Source organism: Pelobates fuscus, chromosome 3 (assembly GCF_036172605.1).
Source record: "Pelobates fuscus isolate aPelFus1 chromosome 3, aPelFus1.pri, whole genome shotgun sequence".
Lineage (NCBI taxonomy): Eukaryota > Metazoa > Chordata > Amphibia > Anura > Pelobatidae > Pelobates > Pelobates fuscus.
In genome coordinates, this window is record NC_086319.1 from 224,050,918 (window position 1) to 224,068,530 (window position 17,613).

The window sequence follows — 17,613 nt, forward strand, 5'->3', positions numbered from 1 at the left end:
GACTGCGTTGAAATTTCAACACAATCAAAAGCTAAAACCAAAGTACGGACTACTTATGTCTTTTCCCTTCACTTGTCGAAAGATAGAGCTACAACCATCATATTTAGTCAAATTCTCTCAGTGACTGCTGTGAGGTGGGAAAAAAAAGGTCAGTCTATGGAGGCTCCCACGAATGCGCAAGAGCACAGAGCTGCCATGGGCTAATGGCAGATTAAATGGATAGAGATGACAGCAGCTGCAAGGGACAGCTTCAGGTAGTTAAAAATCTGTATTTCGATGCGCCCAGAGCAGAGGCAAACCTGCTTTTTGTTCCTTTTTTTTTTTTTTTTTTAAATAGATTAAGGATTGTGTGAGAAATTTGAGTGTACATAACCAACATACATGAGACGGATAAACATTCTCAAGTCTGCAAGCCAGGGATCCAATAAGTCTGGACTGCATTTCCTTGTTTTTCTCCCCTACCACTTTTGCCATTGAAGGAAGAGATGTCATTGCCTAGGTGGACAGATTCACCTTACCTTTGCTAAGGATTGCAGAAATGCAAGAACATCATCTTCCATACGGCTGTTGTACACAGAGCTCTTGTGTATGACAGACTTTTTTTATATGATTTTATAAGCAGAGAGTGTTGACCAGAAACAATTACAAAAACCAGGTGTCAAACTATTCAAAAACAATTTATTACTTCCCATGGGATGGCACCATAACCACTTTATAAGTCATTTATACACGTTTAATTGCTGTAGTCCATCATGATTTGGCTTTGCACATGTTATATTACCGGCTCTTAAGCAGTGTCTGTAGTAAATAAACATGTTTTTCTTCGCAGTAAACTTTCATTTTAGTTGTAAAACGTGGAGAAAAAACACCAACAAAACCCCCCCACAAAGAAACAAAACAACAACAAAAAAAAAACAAACACAAATATCCCACTCTCTCCCCCCCTCACACACATAAAGAGACTTTTTAAAAAAGATAAATAATATATTAATTTTTAAAATTATCAAAAGTGCATTTAAAGTGAACCTTATTTCAGATGCAATGTGATCTAAATCTATAAAAATATGAAAGTGTAAAATAAAAAAATTAAACAACCACAATTGTTACATCTTTAATTACACTTTATTAGGGTTATGCACCAAAGTTAGAATTCATAGTGAATTTCAAATTTGAGGCCAAACAAACTGAAAGCATAGCTGGCTACAGAATATTTAGAATTGGGCTTTTTATACCTAGAATTTGAAACTCACTTTAAATTTTTCACTTTAGTGAATAACTGTCTAATTTTTTTTTGATCGATGTTTATATACCTGCAGAGAAAGCGATATTTTTGCTTCTAGTACCCTCTTTCCAGTTGTGCGCCCCTTTAAAGCAGCTCACTATAAGATCAAAAGCACGTGGATTCCGAGCAATTAAAATAAAAACCTGTACATGCCCAAAAACAGCACCTTTTCTCTACATAGATATGACTTGTATCAGTCTTGCAGCTTGTTCTTTAACTTCAACCTCAGGGTGCTCTGATAAAGAGGACAGATTCATTTTTAATAGGGCAGAGTCCCCAAACAGTAGAGTATGAAGTGAATTCTCATCATAATTGTGTCCATTACAATGGTGCGCACTTTCCAGATTCTCAGAGACATTTGCAGCAAATCTCAGAACTCTGCTAAGAATGTCTGTATGGACACAACTGTCAAAAAGAGCACTCAGCAATGATGAGCCCTGTAAAGAGAGGGGGGATAAAAAAAAAAAATTAAAAAAAAATTGTATTTCTCATAAATAAAGCAGGGGTTCTTTTATTATATATAGAACAGGAATTAAGTTGTCTTTTCTAAACAGATCGCTCTCTAAAATAAATTAGATGCAACACTAAGTGTCCTTGGTTCAAGATTAACGTTAAACCTCAGAACAAAACCCATTTACTTTATCATCAACAGACATGGAGAAACTTGTCACATCGCTCCCTCTAGTCTCAAATAGAAAGTTTCACACAAACCATTCCAGACTTTGTATTAAATAAAAAAAGTCACCTTTACCTTGCTATGGAGAAGAGGTGCTGCCATTGAAGGATTATCAGACAAGTTCACTAGAACTTTTGATGCATGGATCTGAAAAGTTAAATACAAACAATAAGACGTGAACTCGAAAGTTCATATGAAATCTTGTTTTTTCCTCTAATGCAGTCAGAGATTAATCTTTGCAACACAGTTTGATGCAAAGAACCATCAGATGGGAATCTGATCAAATTGACCCCCTATTTCATAATGCATTATAAAAAAAATAAAAATATAAACGAAAAGGAGGACAGCAGGGGGAAAATAAGTCAAATGTATATACCCCCTACCTCAGGAGAATCATGGTTTCCAGACTAGCTAGAGCTGCTCCAATCAGAAGACTCTCACTTTGCTCTTTTCTAGAATGCGTTAATTGGAGAAGTATTATATCCCCAAACTGTAGTCCCACTCATCACATAGGGTGAATGTAATTGCCCTATAAACAAAAAGAAGCCATTCTGCCTCTGCCATCAGCTTACAATAGCCAGATTTGCTGATTTGACAGACCAGCCAATGATTGGCTGTCTTTTGTGCAGACAAAGTTGTGGCTGCAAAGTTCACATGCCTGTGTCCACAAACAAAATTTACAGAGGGAACTAAGCACTGAGAATTCAGTCCAGCCTAATTGTCAGCTCTGAGGGATCAAATGTACAGTGGCAGCAATTTTACAAACTACGGCATGTATTCTCAGAGGGGAGATAAGACTCAGGGAGCTCTATGCACCAACACCATTACTCTTAGAATACACTTGGTATTACTGTCTCTTCCTATGGCCTGAACCTTACTTTGGGTATTGGGTGGGGGAGGTGAACAAATAATCAACTGTTTTCTATGAACATTATTCAAATAATCTGGAGCATCTATAAGGACACTATACATACCATTGAGATTTGTATTATTTGTGTCGTAGTACACAATGGCAAGATTAATATTTTCTTATTGTGTTCTACAAGGAAATTATCACACACATCGAATATTATATTTAAAAAAAAAAAAAAAAAAGTTTAGCAGAAAAGTGGTAATATTACAAATAAAAAAAGTCCATAATGGGGGCGGAGCCAAGCTACTGGCGGGGAAAGTCGCATGGCCGAGGAGCTCCCATCGAAAATTGCACTTACTTGCCGAAATTGGCGACAACCACGGCTCAACGGACCCCCAAAGTGCCCCTAACATACCTGACAACGATGGGCAGGAAAACAAAGAAGCCTAAACCCGATAAACCCAGTCAGGGTATGAATATCGGAGACATGTGGCGACAGGCCCGCAAGGCCACAAGCGCAACAATGGAGTCCCTGCACGGAGGATGCACCGATTTCTCTGACGAGACCTCCGAGGACGAAGAAGGGGGCCCCATACAGACAGGCACACTACCACTGCCTGAGAGACCTCGACCGCCTGCATCAGCCCACACACCAGTCAGCATGGAGGCCATCACGACCCTCATGGCCTCCCACCACGAAAAAATCTCGACGGAGGTGGCCACAATCAGGTCAGAGCTACGTGGCCTTTGCACCCGGCTGGGGACGGTGGAAAACACCTCCAAAGAACAAGCAAGCCACATAGCGGAATTGCAAGCGGCAGTATGTGAGCTGAAACAGCAAGCGACACTACATGCGCAACAAATGGCTACCCAGGAAGATAGGAGACGCCAAAACAACATAAAGCTAAGAGGGGTCGCGGACTCCATACCAGAGGCGGAACTCCCTCACCTTACCAGGCGGCTGCTAATCGCACTACTGCCTCCTAAAATGGCGAAAACGGTCCTGCTAGAAGGGATTTTCCGTATCCCAAAACCAGCTACAGCACCACCGACAGCCACGGGGGATATAATCATCCGCTTTCAATCAGCGAGAGATAAAAGGGCTGTACTGGATGCTATCAAGGGCCGGCCAACCTACACCTTTGAAGAAATGTCCCTCTCTTTCTACGCAGACCTGTCAAGCGGCACTCTGTCCTGGAGAAGGTCCCTCCGGCAGGCCACCTCCCTCCTACGGCAACAACAGATCCGATACCGCTGGGGACCCGGTCGAACTCTGCGCATAGAGGGCGCAAATGGCCCCATACTGGCCCGGAACCTTCAAGAAGCCACAGTGGCCTTGGAAAAGCTAAACCACCCACTACCGACCCTGGAAGGCACTTCGACACAGAGGAACCTCCCAAGCCGCAGACTTGGAGCACACTCGGTAGCAGCGCAGGAATTTGTGCCACGGCAAAGACAGGCGGCACCCCACGCGACCGCCACCACCTGAAACGGGACGCAGAGGCTACAGACACTTGCCACACTGGTTGCCCATGGACTGTGTAAGGTTGCTGCTCCACACTACACTTCTCATGGACTCAACCCTCATAGAACTTCTATCGTTTCTTAATTTCATAGGGAATAACATGACTGACATAATGCTGATAATAACGTCTTTAGCCTATTATCATTGATATTGTTACATGTATTACTATTCTGAAGCAATGACAGCATCTGTTTAAGGAGCCAGTTTAAAGCATGAAGAGGATGCTGACTCTTCTTTCTTATTATAATTTCAGTGGTTTTTTGTTTTATGATTCTTATATTTTGGCTACAACTGTTTTACTATCTTATTGCTGACAGCTTTATATTAGCGCAGGACATACATAATTTACAAAGCCTGAAGACAAGGTGCCACCAGCAGTCCTGCCACAGCAGTTATACCCACGGCTACACACTTACCCGTTGTACGCATGGCCACCAAGAGAGCTTGACTCTCTCTTCCCCCCGGTAACCGGGGATACTTAATCTCCCTTCGTGCCACTAGCCACAGGTTAACGGCACCACGCATGCTCTACACAAATGCAGGCCACAGTTAGACCACACACATCATACATAGGGGATGTCAGATCCCGCAAAGACACCTAGATCTGGAACGAAAAGTTTCCAAGAATGGTTTACACGCTAGTCTCACGCTACTCAAACTTTTACTTCACGACCTAAGCTAGTGATTACATACGTTGATATTCATACTTAAATATAAAATGTGCTGTCTATATATAACCATGTATCTGTCCTACGCTGATTGTTTATAATGTGCTTGTTTCAGCTATCGTGGCGACTCAAGCTTGTTTGTCATTTTTTTGCACGTGAAAAATAAAGAATTTAAAAAAAAAAAAAAAAAAAGTCCATAATAAGCAAACAAACTTAAGTAACAAAGAACTTAAAGGGACACTATAGTCACCTGAACAACTTTAGCTTAATGAAGCAGTTTTGGTGTATAGAACATGCCCCTGCAGCCTCACTGCTCAATCCTCTGCCATTTAGGAGTTAAATCCCTTTGTTTATGAACCCTAGTCACACCTCCCTGCATGTGACTTGCACAGCCTTCCATAAACACTTCCTGTAAAGAGAGGCCTATTTAGGCTCTCTTTATTGCAAGTTCTGTTTAAGTAAGACGTTCTTATCCCCTGCTATGTTAATAGCTTACTAGACCCTGCAAGAGCCTCCTGTATATGATTAAAGTTCAATTTAGAGATTGAGATCCAATTATTTAAGGTAAATTACATCTGTTTGAAAGTGAAACCAGTTTTTTTTTTTTCATGCAGGCTCTGACAATCATAGCCAGGGGAGGTGTGGCTTGGGCTGCATAAACAGAAACAACGTGATTTAACTCCTAAATGACAGTGAATTGAGCAGTGAACTTGCAGGGGAATTATCTATACACTAAAACTGCTTTATTTAGCTAAAGTAATTTAGGTGACTATCGTGTTCCTTTAAATGTAGACGCTATAGCAAACACTACATATTAATGTAGTGGTTTTAGTGTATAGGTCCCTTATCTTGGCCAATATAAAAGGCATTGCCTAAAGGAGCCCTGGCCAGTGGACTCTTGGTGGTGCGCGGGTGGGACGGTTTCCATGGCCAATAGGTGGGCAATGCATTATGCAGCTCTCCCCTGTAGCGAGAGTGTCAGCTAAGCAGGGTTATTTATTTTTCGTTAATGATTTTCTGTCTTTATGAAAATGCAAAAACCTTGACGGACGGCGACCAATTAACATTGTATAACAAAAACACATGTCTTAACGAAACAACGCTTTCTTTCTGTATCACTGGATAATGTTGTATAAAACACGTTATGGCTTTTGCACAAGCCTCCATGCTGCAGATATATCTCAATTTCTGTCATTGCAAAAATAAAATAAACAACACCACAACATTGCCTTTTCTGAACAGCAATTTACATTTGGTTGAAATACAACTCTAGTGGCTGTCAGGCAGTCATTAGAGGCTCTTCATCCTGAAAGGAACACTCTGGGTACAAGAATTGCACCTCAATGACATTGTTATGCTTCAAGGTCCTTTGTGTTCTTTTTCCTTTAGGGGTTAACAGTTTATGAAGGGTTTAACCCCAAAGCCCCTGTCAGTTCACCTCTTCACTTCAGCTGGATTCAATGCTTCTGAAGCATTGCATTGGTGCAGTGAAAAGATTGCTGCCACTTTGTCATACGTCAGCAGATGGATCGCTGATCTGGATTATAGGCCTTATCACAAGATACAGAGGCCAGTAACTTAAATCTACTAAAGAAAGAACATCAAGACATTTTCATAGGCCTTAAGAGACACCAGTCCCCTAAAGCACCTCAGTTTGCATAAGTGCTTCAGGGGTTAACTACAGGTCCCCTCAACCTTATTTTATACAAGTGACCCTTTCAAGAAGAAGGGAGTGCTACTTCTAGGATTCAATGATTTGCTATAAAATAAAAAAGTAAAAACTTTGTTGAGGGATCACTGCATTTGCCATGTATGCACTATAACCAAAAGCATCTGACTGGATTCAAGCCATTAGTATTAATAACTCCGCAAAAAGTGGGCGGGGGGCTACAGCAGAGGCTACAATACCAAACAGCAGAGAAAACTGCAACAATAGTCCCTCTTCATAGAAGGGGGAGAATGGAACCCAGCATCATATGGAAATTCTGAACAACCACTTAACGTGAACCCATCAAGACAGGTTTACGAACATTTGACAACATCCAAGGCAGTAAGTTTATCATAGTGATAAATGTATGATTGCATTGGGAGCTTATAGCATTACTTTCTTCTAGCACTTCCACTGGTACCTCTGATGTGGCTCCCTGTTTCTTGCAATTGTCCTGGCTTAGGGACAATTGCTCAAGCAGGACAGTAATCCCTGTGGACATCAACACATTGGTTTTACTGTCCTATCCAGGCATGAGATATGCCTGGAGCAGTAATACTGACAGGCAGGGGCGTACCTAGAGCATATGGCACCCGGGGCGGGTCCTAGTTTTGGCAACCCCCTCCCCCTCCTGCACTTTAAAATTTAAAAAACACCCACAATTTTTTAAATGTATGTAGCATTGAGCAGTGCTTGCATGTTTCAATGTAAGCATGCTTTTGTATGGAGTAAGTGTGAGTGAATGTATGGGTGTGTTTGTATGTAGTGTTGGCATTTTAATGCAGGCATGCTTTTGTGTGTGGTGTTGGCGAGAAGCAGTGGTGTGGTTATATATAATGGTGATGTGTTTGTATGTAGTGTTTGCACTGGAATGCAGGGATGTGTTTGTGTGTAGTGTTGGCAAGATGCTGAGATGTATGTAGATATTTACAGACACACATTTACACACATGCAACTACACAGACACACATACAGATACACAATGCCATCCTCCTGTTTAGTACCTGCTGGCTGAGGCTGTTGGGCTCTAGTTCTCTCCCAATCAGTGCCGCCCTCCATCCTGCGTGTCTCAGTGTTAGCTGGGAGGAAGTGACTGAATTTCACTTCCCCCAGGGCTGCCATTATATTATTACAGAAGCATGGTCGTCCGCAGGGGGGGATTTTTCAGCTTGTTCTGCTATTTTTCGTGTGAGATTTAAAATGAACTGCAATACCGGCGCCGACCGCTGTGTATGGAGAGCGACAGAGACAGGAAACTGCATCTTATCCCTGCTGATTGAAACCGCAGGGGAGCAACACATGCAGCCAGAGACAGTCTACAGACCAGGTAAGTGAGGCATGGGGGGGGGGCAGCCAATATATTAGGGGAGTGAGGCATGGGGGGGCAGCCTATAGATTAGGGGAGTGAGGCATGGGGGGGCAGCCTATAGATTAGGGGAGTGAGGCATGGGGGGGGGCAGCCTATAGATTAGGGGAGTGAGGCATGGGGGGGGGCAGCCTATAGATTAGGGGAGTGAGGCATGGGGGGGGCAGCCTATAGATTAGGGGAGTGAGGCATGGGGGGGCAGCCTATAGATTAGGGGAGTGAGGCATGGGGGGGGGCAGCCTATAGATTAGGGGAGTGAGGCATGGGGGGGGGGGCAGCCCATAGATTAGGGGAGTGAGGCATGGGGAGGGGCAGCCTAAAGATTAGGCAAGTGAGGCATGGGAGGGCAGCCTATAGATTAGGCAAGTGAGGCATGGGAGGGCAGCCTATAGATTAGGCAAGTGAGGCATGGGAGGGCAGCCTATAGATTAGGCAAGTGAGGCATGGGAGGGCAGCCTATAGATTAGGCAAGTGAGGCAGCCTATAGATTAGGCAAGTGAGGCATGGGGGGGCAGCCTATAGATTAGGCAAGTGAGGCATGGGGGGCAGCCTATAGATTAGGCAAGTGAGGCATGGGGAGGAGGGGCTAAATGAAGAGTCAGCAAGGAGCAGGGGCAGCAAGGGTCTGCAAGGAGCAGGGGCAGCAAGGGTCTGCAAGGAGCAGGGGCAGCAAGGGTCTGCAAGGAGCAGGGGCAGCAAGGGTCTGCAAGGAGCAGGGGCAGCAAGGGTCTGCAAGGAGCAGGGGCAGCAAGGGTCTGCAAGGAGCAGGGGCAGCAAGGGTCTGCAAGGAGCAGGGGCAGCAAGGGTCTGCAAGGAGCAGGGGCAGCAAGGGTCTGCAAGGAGCAGGGGCAGCAAGGGGCAGGAAGGGTCTGCAAGGAGCAGAAAGGGACAAAAGGAGCACAAAGGTAAAGGAGAAGAAAGAATCAGAAGGAGCACAAAGGTAAAGTTGAAGAAGGAGCAGAAAGGGACAGCATGGAGCACAAAGCTAAAGTAGGAGAATGAGCAGAAAGGAATCTGAATGAGAAAGGAGAAGAAGGGTGCAAAATAAGCAGAAAGGTGAAGGAGCCAAATATAGAAGACAGTGTCAGAAGAAAAAGAAGACTGTCAAATGAAGGAGAAGAAAAGGAGATTGGAGCAGGAAGGACAAATGAAGTGAACCCTCCACTTTATTCTGGACACTACATCATAAGGCTTTGGTACCTGGGCCTGGCAGGAAACTCTGGACCTTCTCATCTCCCCAGGTAAAAAAAAAATATCAGTGTTAATGTTTTCACTTTTATTTACTGAGTGTCAGGAAGCACAGAGTGCCGCTGGGGAGGGGTGTTGCTGATTGTCTAGAGCGGTCAGCTGGCACTCTAAGCCAATCAGTAGCTCCCCATTCATAAAAAAGTAAAAAAATAATTATGAACCGGGAACTAGCGATTGGCTTAGAGCGTCAACTGTCAACTCTAGCCAATCAGCGGCACCCATGCCTGACGTCAATCTGCACTTCCTGACACTCCGTTTCAGATGCTGAATACCACTGAGGGACCTGGAGGTGGAGGAAGCCTATGGGGTCACATGAACATGCACAATAGTAATACACTGAGGTCTATAGATAAATCGCAAAACGAGTGAGACACTGCCTCTTTCCAACACCATTCAAAATGGCTGGGGAAAGTAACATCGATGGTGGTAGGAGGACTTGTCAAGTTTTGTCAACTTGAGGATTCTACACAAGACATAGTGGGGTCCCTAGATTGTCTTGTGATAAATATTGACAGTTCATGAGCGTTTTATCTTCATAAAATGTTCACCCCCCCTATTTAAGTGACAGAGCCAATTTAACATCCAATAAGTCACAGCAAAAAAATATTATTATGCTATATTTACACATCAGTTATTAAAATGTTTTCAAAAATTTCAACAGTGCAGAATACATTTTATCAACTGTGAAAAATTCAAGATGTGCCATGATTGTGTTCATTACTACAGTATAGTTTTGCAGTCATCACATGTACGATACCTGAGTATATCGATTTCCTTCCGCTAGCAGTGTTAAAAAGAAAGAGATGTAAGCGATGAAGTGGTTGTGATGACTGTTTGTAACAGACATATTAATTAGCAGCCTAAGTCCAGCCAATTGTAACTCTGAATTAAGTGCAGCTGAAGTGATCATTTCACAGACTCCATGGAGAAAATCCTAATAAAAATAAAAATCAAGACCAGAAATCAGTTTTGCATGCATCTAGTGCTTATTCTCCTAATCTGAATAGATCTTTACCCTAAAGATAGTTTCTACGTGTCATAAGGAACAACTCAATAAGGAGGATATTAGGGAAATTAACTCTGCTCTAAACATATTGTGGTTTAGCCTAGAGCAAGAAAAAACTCCCCACTGGGTTATACAGGTTAAAAAAAGGTTTATTGTTGCAGATCACCTACATAGCTCAAGTATGACCCTGAGCACAGAAATTCCAAGAAGTCATATTTCCAACAAATTTCCCAGAATACACAGATTTTTTGCAGGCATCCTCAATGGAGAACAGTTTGAGTCACAGCTTTTTAAAATTACCAATGCCCAATGCTTCTACAGAACCTCTTCCCAAAAAACAAAAAAATGTCAGGTTAACGTAGAAACAGTGTAATGCAATATACCAAAATAAGCAATAATAACAGTTACTATAAAATGTCATTACCAATCATTTTTAGCAAAAAAAGTTTCATAGAAATTTTGATCACAAAATATGCGGTTTAAAACAGTGCTACATTGCTAAATGAAGTCAGAAGCATTAAGCCGGTCGGTACCTAATCTTCATGTAGATTTACATTTGATACAGTTAAAAATAACTCAAGGCAAACCCTTACCTTTATCAGTTTTTGATTTTGAACGTTCATACTCAAGTTGTTTAATGTATTTAATGCCTTAACCTTTACTTCATAATTTAAATCTGAGAGTGCTTCTCCTATAATCCTTATGCCATCAAGATTCCGAATAAGATCCTAAAATAAATGAAGACATAATTAAATATACAGGCACTTGGAGCTTTTCTTCAATAATCAGCGATCCTCTGAGATCAGACAGATTAATCTGCTTCCATCCTCTGTAGCAGAAATACTAAGAGGGAAGAGCAAGCTTCAGCTTAGTAGAACTTACACCATCACATTATATTGGGAGCATTTTTTTTTCTGTAATGCTTTCATTTCATAGAAACATAGAAACATAGAATGTGACGGCAGATAAGAACCATTCGGCCCATCTAGTCTGCCCAGTTTTCTAAATACTTTCATTAGTCCCTGGCCTTATCTTATAGTTAGGATAGCCTTATGCCTATCCCACGCATGCTTAAACTCCTTTACTGTGTTAACCTCTACCACTTCAGCTGGAAGGCTATTCCATGCATCCACTACCCTCTCAGTAAAGTAATACTTCCTGATATTATTTTTAAACCTTTGTCCCTCTAATTTAAGACTATGTCCTCTTGTTGTGGTAGTTTTTCTTCTTTTAAATATAGTCTCCTCCTTTACTGTGTTGATTCCCTTTATGTATTTAAATGTTTCTATCATATCCCCCCTGTCTCGTCTTTCCTCCAAGCTATACATGTTAAGATCCTTTAACCTTTCCTGGTAAGTTTTATCCTGCAATCCATGAACCAGTTTAGTAGCCCTTCTTTGAACTCTCTCTAAGGTATCAATATCCTTCTGAAGATAGGGTCTCCAGTACTGTGTACAGTACTCCAAGTGAGGTCTCACCAGTGTTCTGTACAATGGCATGAGCACTTCTGTGGTGGAATCTCGGTAAAAATAAATTTAGTAGGCCGAGATTACCACGTGGCATGTGTACGTGCATATGCTGACGTATCGATCAGTTGGTTGCACGAGGCAAGATACGATCAGTAGTGTACGGAGCATGTGCAAGAATACAGGATATAGTATTCCCCCTCCTCCATTGTGCTGGACAAGCCATGCGGTCAAACAGGAAGTTAATTCTTATTTGTGTTGATTGGTTAAGAGAATGTGCGGGTGGAGCTTAATATGGGAGGAGTTATATGCCTATATAAGGAGCCTGCACTATTGTCCGGGGCTCAGAATTTGCTGTATTTTGGTGACGTTAGTCCCTCTGAGTCCCGATCGGTGATCCAATAAAGAATCTCTTCCTTCCTGAAGAAACCTGTGTCCATCTCTCTGTGCTTGGCTTCCGTCAGTTTCTCCGGTATCATTTGGTGCATTGGCCGGGAAGCTCATCGTTCAACGGTAGCTGAGAGGCAGAGGCGTGAGACGGTCTATCTTTGCCCACGTTCTCTACGGCTGCACCCCTGAACTTCTGCGTGGACCTCCCTTCGTCTCGGCGCCACTGGTCTGTTGTCCAGGAGATCATCGGCCTCTACGTGAGAAGTGCTGGGGTGTCCCCGTCGATGAGTGTGAACTCAGGTTCAGGAACGAGGAGGTAAGACAACTGCTGTTTTAGACGGCAGGACCCGCTAGGGGTATACCGATTGTGCGGTAGGCCCAAAGGGGTTTTTGAATCTGTATCTGCCCCCTCTGTCGGAGGGAAGGAGCGAAGGCGCACCGCTCGATCGAACGCTCTTTAGTCAGACCGTTTGATTTGGTTAGTCAGGCGGGGTCCTGGTGTAAATAGCCCTAGCCGGACACCGGTGTCTTGTCTAGACTAGCGTTCTAGGGTGTATATTACGTTCGCTAGGTCGGAGGGACCGGGAGACTAAGCGGCGCCTGTGTAAATTCGGTTCGCTAGTTCTCATCCTATCTGGGCTAAGTGGGAAGGCGTGTAAATTTGGAACCCACTAGACTTTTGATAGTACGACTAAGAGGCGCCTGTGTAAATTCGGTTCTCTAGCTCGTTGTATAGTGCGACTAAGAGGCGCCTGTGTAAATTTGGTTCTCTAGCTCGCTATATATGTGGTGATTGGGCAGTGTGGCTAACCAAAACGGGTGTATATAGTTTTAGGTAGTCCATTCAAGGTACTGGCCAATAGTTTAGTTGGGAATTGTAAATGTGTTAACGATTGTTTTAGTAAAGTGTATATCTTGTTAGATAGCGCAAGCTCAGCCGTCTAGCGAGAGTGTTGATAGTGTGTTGCTGTATTATAGTGCACGGTACCATAACCCTGTATATTTACTGACATTGTATAATAAGTACTAATCATTGTCGTCCATTGCATGTTTAACACCATAACCACTAATAATTGTATTGTGACCTTAACTTGTGCTTTGACCTATGCTAACCGTACTGTAACCGCTATTTGTAAAAGACGATGTTACTGGGGTGTGTTATAGACGGGTAATTCGTATATAGAGAATTATAGCGTGGGTGACTGTATAGTTACGCCAAAGGGCATAATATTGATTATATAGTGACTGGTGTAACAGCTGTGTGTGTACGGGAATTCCCTGAGTGTTTATTGTTATTGTGTACGTTTCACTTGGTAACTGTACCACGTGGTGCTGTTGCCAGAGGAAACGGGTGTGACTGTTGAATAGTACGCGTGTATAGTATTCGTTGTCGACGACGTTCCATTGTTAAGTATGGGTGCGTCGCAGTCAACGATTCCGGATCCCTTAGGATGTATGGTTAAGAATTTTAAAAAGGGATTCAAAGTTTGTGATTTTGGGGTTAAGATGTCTCCTGTACGTTTGGTCACTTTGTGCACTAGGGAGTGGCCTACTTTGGTTGCGGCATGGCCGCCACGTGGCAGTTTGGATCCAACTCTGGTACAGCGCTTACATGTGGCTGTATCAGGTAGGCCTGAACTTTACGGCCAGTTTCCTTATATTGACTGTTGGAGACAGGCCGTAAATGACTCGCCAAAATGGCTCCAGACATGCCACGAGGAGCAGTGTCGCCTCATGGTAGCTAGGACTTGTTCGTCCACTAGGACTGGTGTTAGGCCCATTTTGGACACGCCCCCTGAGTCCGAGATCCCTTTGCCGCCCCCTTACTTTCCGTTAAGAAGAAGTGACGCAAACGCAGGAAGTCCTGCACCCCTCCCCTCATTACCCTCGTCCACTTCCGCTTCCTCCTCCAGTACAGGATCCACCCCCCCTCGTACTAAATCTCCCCTTCCGGAACCAGAACCCACCCCCATTAAAAACGAATATCCTGATTTGGCGCCACTTCAGACTTCTGGTCAAGCTTCATCTAGCTCGGCTCGAAGTGTTTTATTTACGACCTTTTCCCAAAACCAACCTCCCACATCCCCATACCCTATCTCTCCCCGACCGGAACCCATGACTGACGCCTCTCTACGTAGCCCCATCCAAACCCGACAGTTGACTGGTGCCCAACAATTAAAGCACTATCAGATGCCTCTTCGCCTAAATCCCGGGTCAGCTTATCTCGATGCCGCAGGTCAAATGGCACACGCTGACCCAGTCTTCGTATATGTTCCATTTACCACTACCGACCTTTTAAACTGGAAGACCCATAATTCCTCGTATACTGAGAAACCACAAGCCATGACTGATCTGTTCACCTCAATAGTACAGACGCATAATCCGACATGGGCTGATTGCCAGCAGTTACTAATGACTTTATTTAACAATGAGGAAAGGACAAGAATAAATCAAGCAGCCATTAAAGCATTAGAGGATAGAGCCCGTGCTTTGAACCAAGCTAATCCAGCAGCATGGGCCGCAACACATTATCCCAACACTGATCCCGATTGGAACGTAAATGGTGCTGATATGGTTCAACTCAGAGCCTATAGAGACGCTATAATTGCTGGCATGAAAGCTGGAGGAAAGAAGGCTATTAATATGTCGAAGACAGTTGAGGTGATTCAGAAAAGCGATGAAGCGCCCAGTGTCTTTTATGACCGATTATTGGAGGCATACCGCTTGTATACCCCCTTTAATCCGGAAGACGCAGATAATTCCCGAATGGTTAACTCCGCCTTTGTCAGCCAAGCATACGGAGATATTAAGCGCAAGCTACAAAAGTTAGAAGGGTTTGCAGGTATGTCAATCTCCCAACTAATGGAGGTAGCTAATAAGGTCTATATGAATAGGGAAACAGAAAGCAAGAAAGAGGAGGAGCGCAAGATGCGTAAAAAGGCTGATATGCTAGCGGTAGCGATCGCAGGCGTAGATAAACGGGGCCCAGATAGAGGCAATAATAGATGGAGTAGGGAGCCTTTGAGTAGGGATCAGTGTGCGTATTGCAAGGAAGAAGGGCATTGGAGGAACGAATGTCCGCAAAGAGAGCAGTACGAGAGAGACCAACCCAGGGCAGGCTACGGAAACTTTAGAGGCAGAGCGAGAGGTAGAGGAGGTCCCGGAGGGAGTAATGGTTATAGAGGGAGTAATGGGAACAGAGGAAGTGTTAGGGAAGACAGGTATATTCCAGCAGCGCAAAGGTCCCGCGATAGAGAAGGTAGGGACTTCGTAGGATTGGCTGACACGGTCATGGAGGACTATTGATACCGACCGGGTTCCATCCCCCTTGGTCGAGCGGAGCCTATGGTCGATGTATCAATAGGGGGGAAAAGGAGTGCGTTCATGATCGACACTGGTGCTGAACATTCAGTGGTGACTAATCTAGTTGCTCCTCCATCTGGAAGGACTATTACTGTGATAGGAGCAACTGGAAGAAGTGCTGAAAAACCGGTTCTTAAAAGTCGACTCTGTACATTGGGAGGCCACGTAGTAAAACACCAATTCCTTTATATGCCTGAATGTCCAGTCCAATTGCTGGGACGTGATATGCTATCCAAATTACAAGCGCAGATTACGTTCCTACCAAATGGAACAACATCTTTAAAGTTTAATGGACCTTCAGGTATTATGACTTTATCCGTACCAAAGGAAGAAGAGTGGCGACTTTATACAGTGTTGACTAGCCAAAACCCTAGGAGTGATGAGACATTGTTTAACATACCAGGAGTTTGGGCAGAGAACAACCCACCAGGACTGGCCCGCAATATTCCACCTATAAAAATTTAACTGAAACTTGGGGTTTATCCAGTAAGCCTAAGACAATACCACATCCCACAGAAGGCTAAGAAGAACATCCAATCCTATCTGGATAAGTTCATACGGTATGGTATCCTAAAATTCTGTACTTCCCCCTGGAACACCCCATTGCTGCCTGTTCAAAAGCCCGGTACAGATGAGTATCGACCTGTGCAGGACTTAAGAGCAGTCAATGATGCGGTTGTTAGTATACATCCAGTTGTACCCAATCCATATAACCTGCTTGCTTTAATTCCGGGCGGGGCTACTTACTTCACAGTCTTAGATCTCAAAGATGCCTTCTTTTGCCTCCGAATTGCCGCAGAAAGTCAATGTATTTTCGCTTTCCAATGGGAGAACGCTGTAACAGGCTCAAAACGCCAAATGACTTGGACAAGACTGCCCCAAGGGTTTAAAAATTCACCTAACCTATTTGGTTCAGCCCTAAGTCAAGATCTATTGGATTTCGAGTCCATCCCAGGAGAGTGTGTCTTGTTACAATATGTAGATGACTTGTTGATAGCAGCAGTTACAAAAGAAATCTGTCAGCAAGCAACGCACGATCTACTACACATTCTCTGGAAGGCAGGATACAAGGTGTCTAGAAAGAAGGCTCAGTTGTGTTTGCCAACTGTCAAGTATCTGGGATTCCATATCTCTGAAGGTCAAAGGATTATGGGGCCAGAGAGAAAAGAAGCTGTCTGCCAAATACCAATACCCAAGAATAGAAGACAAGTGCGAGAATTCTTGGGGGCAGCAGGCTTCTGTAGGATATGGATTCCCAGCTATGCGATACTAGCAAAACCTCTGTACGCAGCTATCAAAGGTGCAGAGCACGACCCCTTCTTATGGACCCAAGAACAGCAAACGGCATTTGAAGATGTAAAGAAGGCTTTGATGTGTGCCCCAGCATTAGGTCTACCTGATCACACACGACCATTCTACTTATATGTACACGAGCAGAGAAGAATGGCTGTGGGAGTATTGACACAGTACTTGGGATCATGGCAAAGACCTGTTGCCTACATGTCTAAGCAACTGGATGCAGTGGCCAGCGGACTTCCACCTTGTCTAAGAGCCGTAGCTGCAGCCGCCCTGCTAGTAGCTGAAGCCGATAAACTCACTCTGGGTCAAGAACTTTATGTACGAGTCCCACATGCAGTACAGACGTTGTTGGATTACAAAGGAAATCATTGGTTTAGTAATAGCCGTATGACCAAGTATCAAGCAATGTTGTGTGAAAACCCAAGAGTGCATTTAGAGACTGTAAACACCTTAAATCCAGCTACCCTTTTGCCACAACCTACTGAAAGTCAACATGATTGTTTGGAAGTAATGGATGAAGTATTTTCAAGTAGACCAGATCTTCGTGATTTTCCCATCCAGAACCCCGATGTTCAATATTACACCGACGGCAGTAGTTATGTGAAAGAAAGGATCCGCTATGCAGGATATGCAGTGACAACAATAGACAAGGTGATAGAAGCTCGGCCACTGGCAAAAGGAACATCAGCACAAAAGGCAGAATTAATAGCACTAACACGAGCGTTACAATTGGCTGAAGGTTTAAGAGTGAATATCTATACGG

The 17,613-nt window shown here is 43.8% G+C and overlaps 1 protein-coding gene across 1 annotated transcript in view; it reads right to left on the reverse strand.

Annotated features, from left to right (window-relative positions):
* Positions 1 to 1,019: 1,019 nt before the first annotated feature.
* The window catches only part of ARMC10 (armadillo repeat containing 10), a 28,005-nt gene continuing 11,411 nt past the window's right edge, over positions 1,020 to 17,613 (reverse strand). Inside the window, exons 3-6 of the mRNA XM_063448154.1 lie at positions 10,926 to 11,060; positions 10,084 to 10,260; positions 2,034 to 2,105; positions 1,020 to 1,719 (exon numbers count right to left, since the gene is read on the reverse strand). Coding sequence (XP_063304224.1) covers positions 1,456 to 1,719; positions 2,034 to 2,105; positions 10,084 to 10,260; positions 10,926 to 11,060 — 648 coding nt within the window. The 3' untranslated portion in view covers positions 1,020 to 1,455. The remainder of the gene's footprint in view (positions 1,720 to 2,033; positions 2,106 to 10,083; positions 10,261 to 10,925; positions 11,061 to 17,613) is intronic.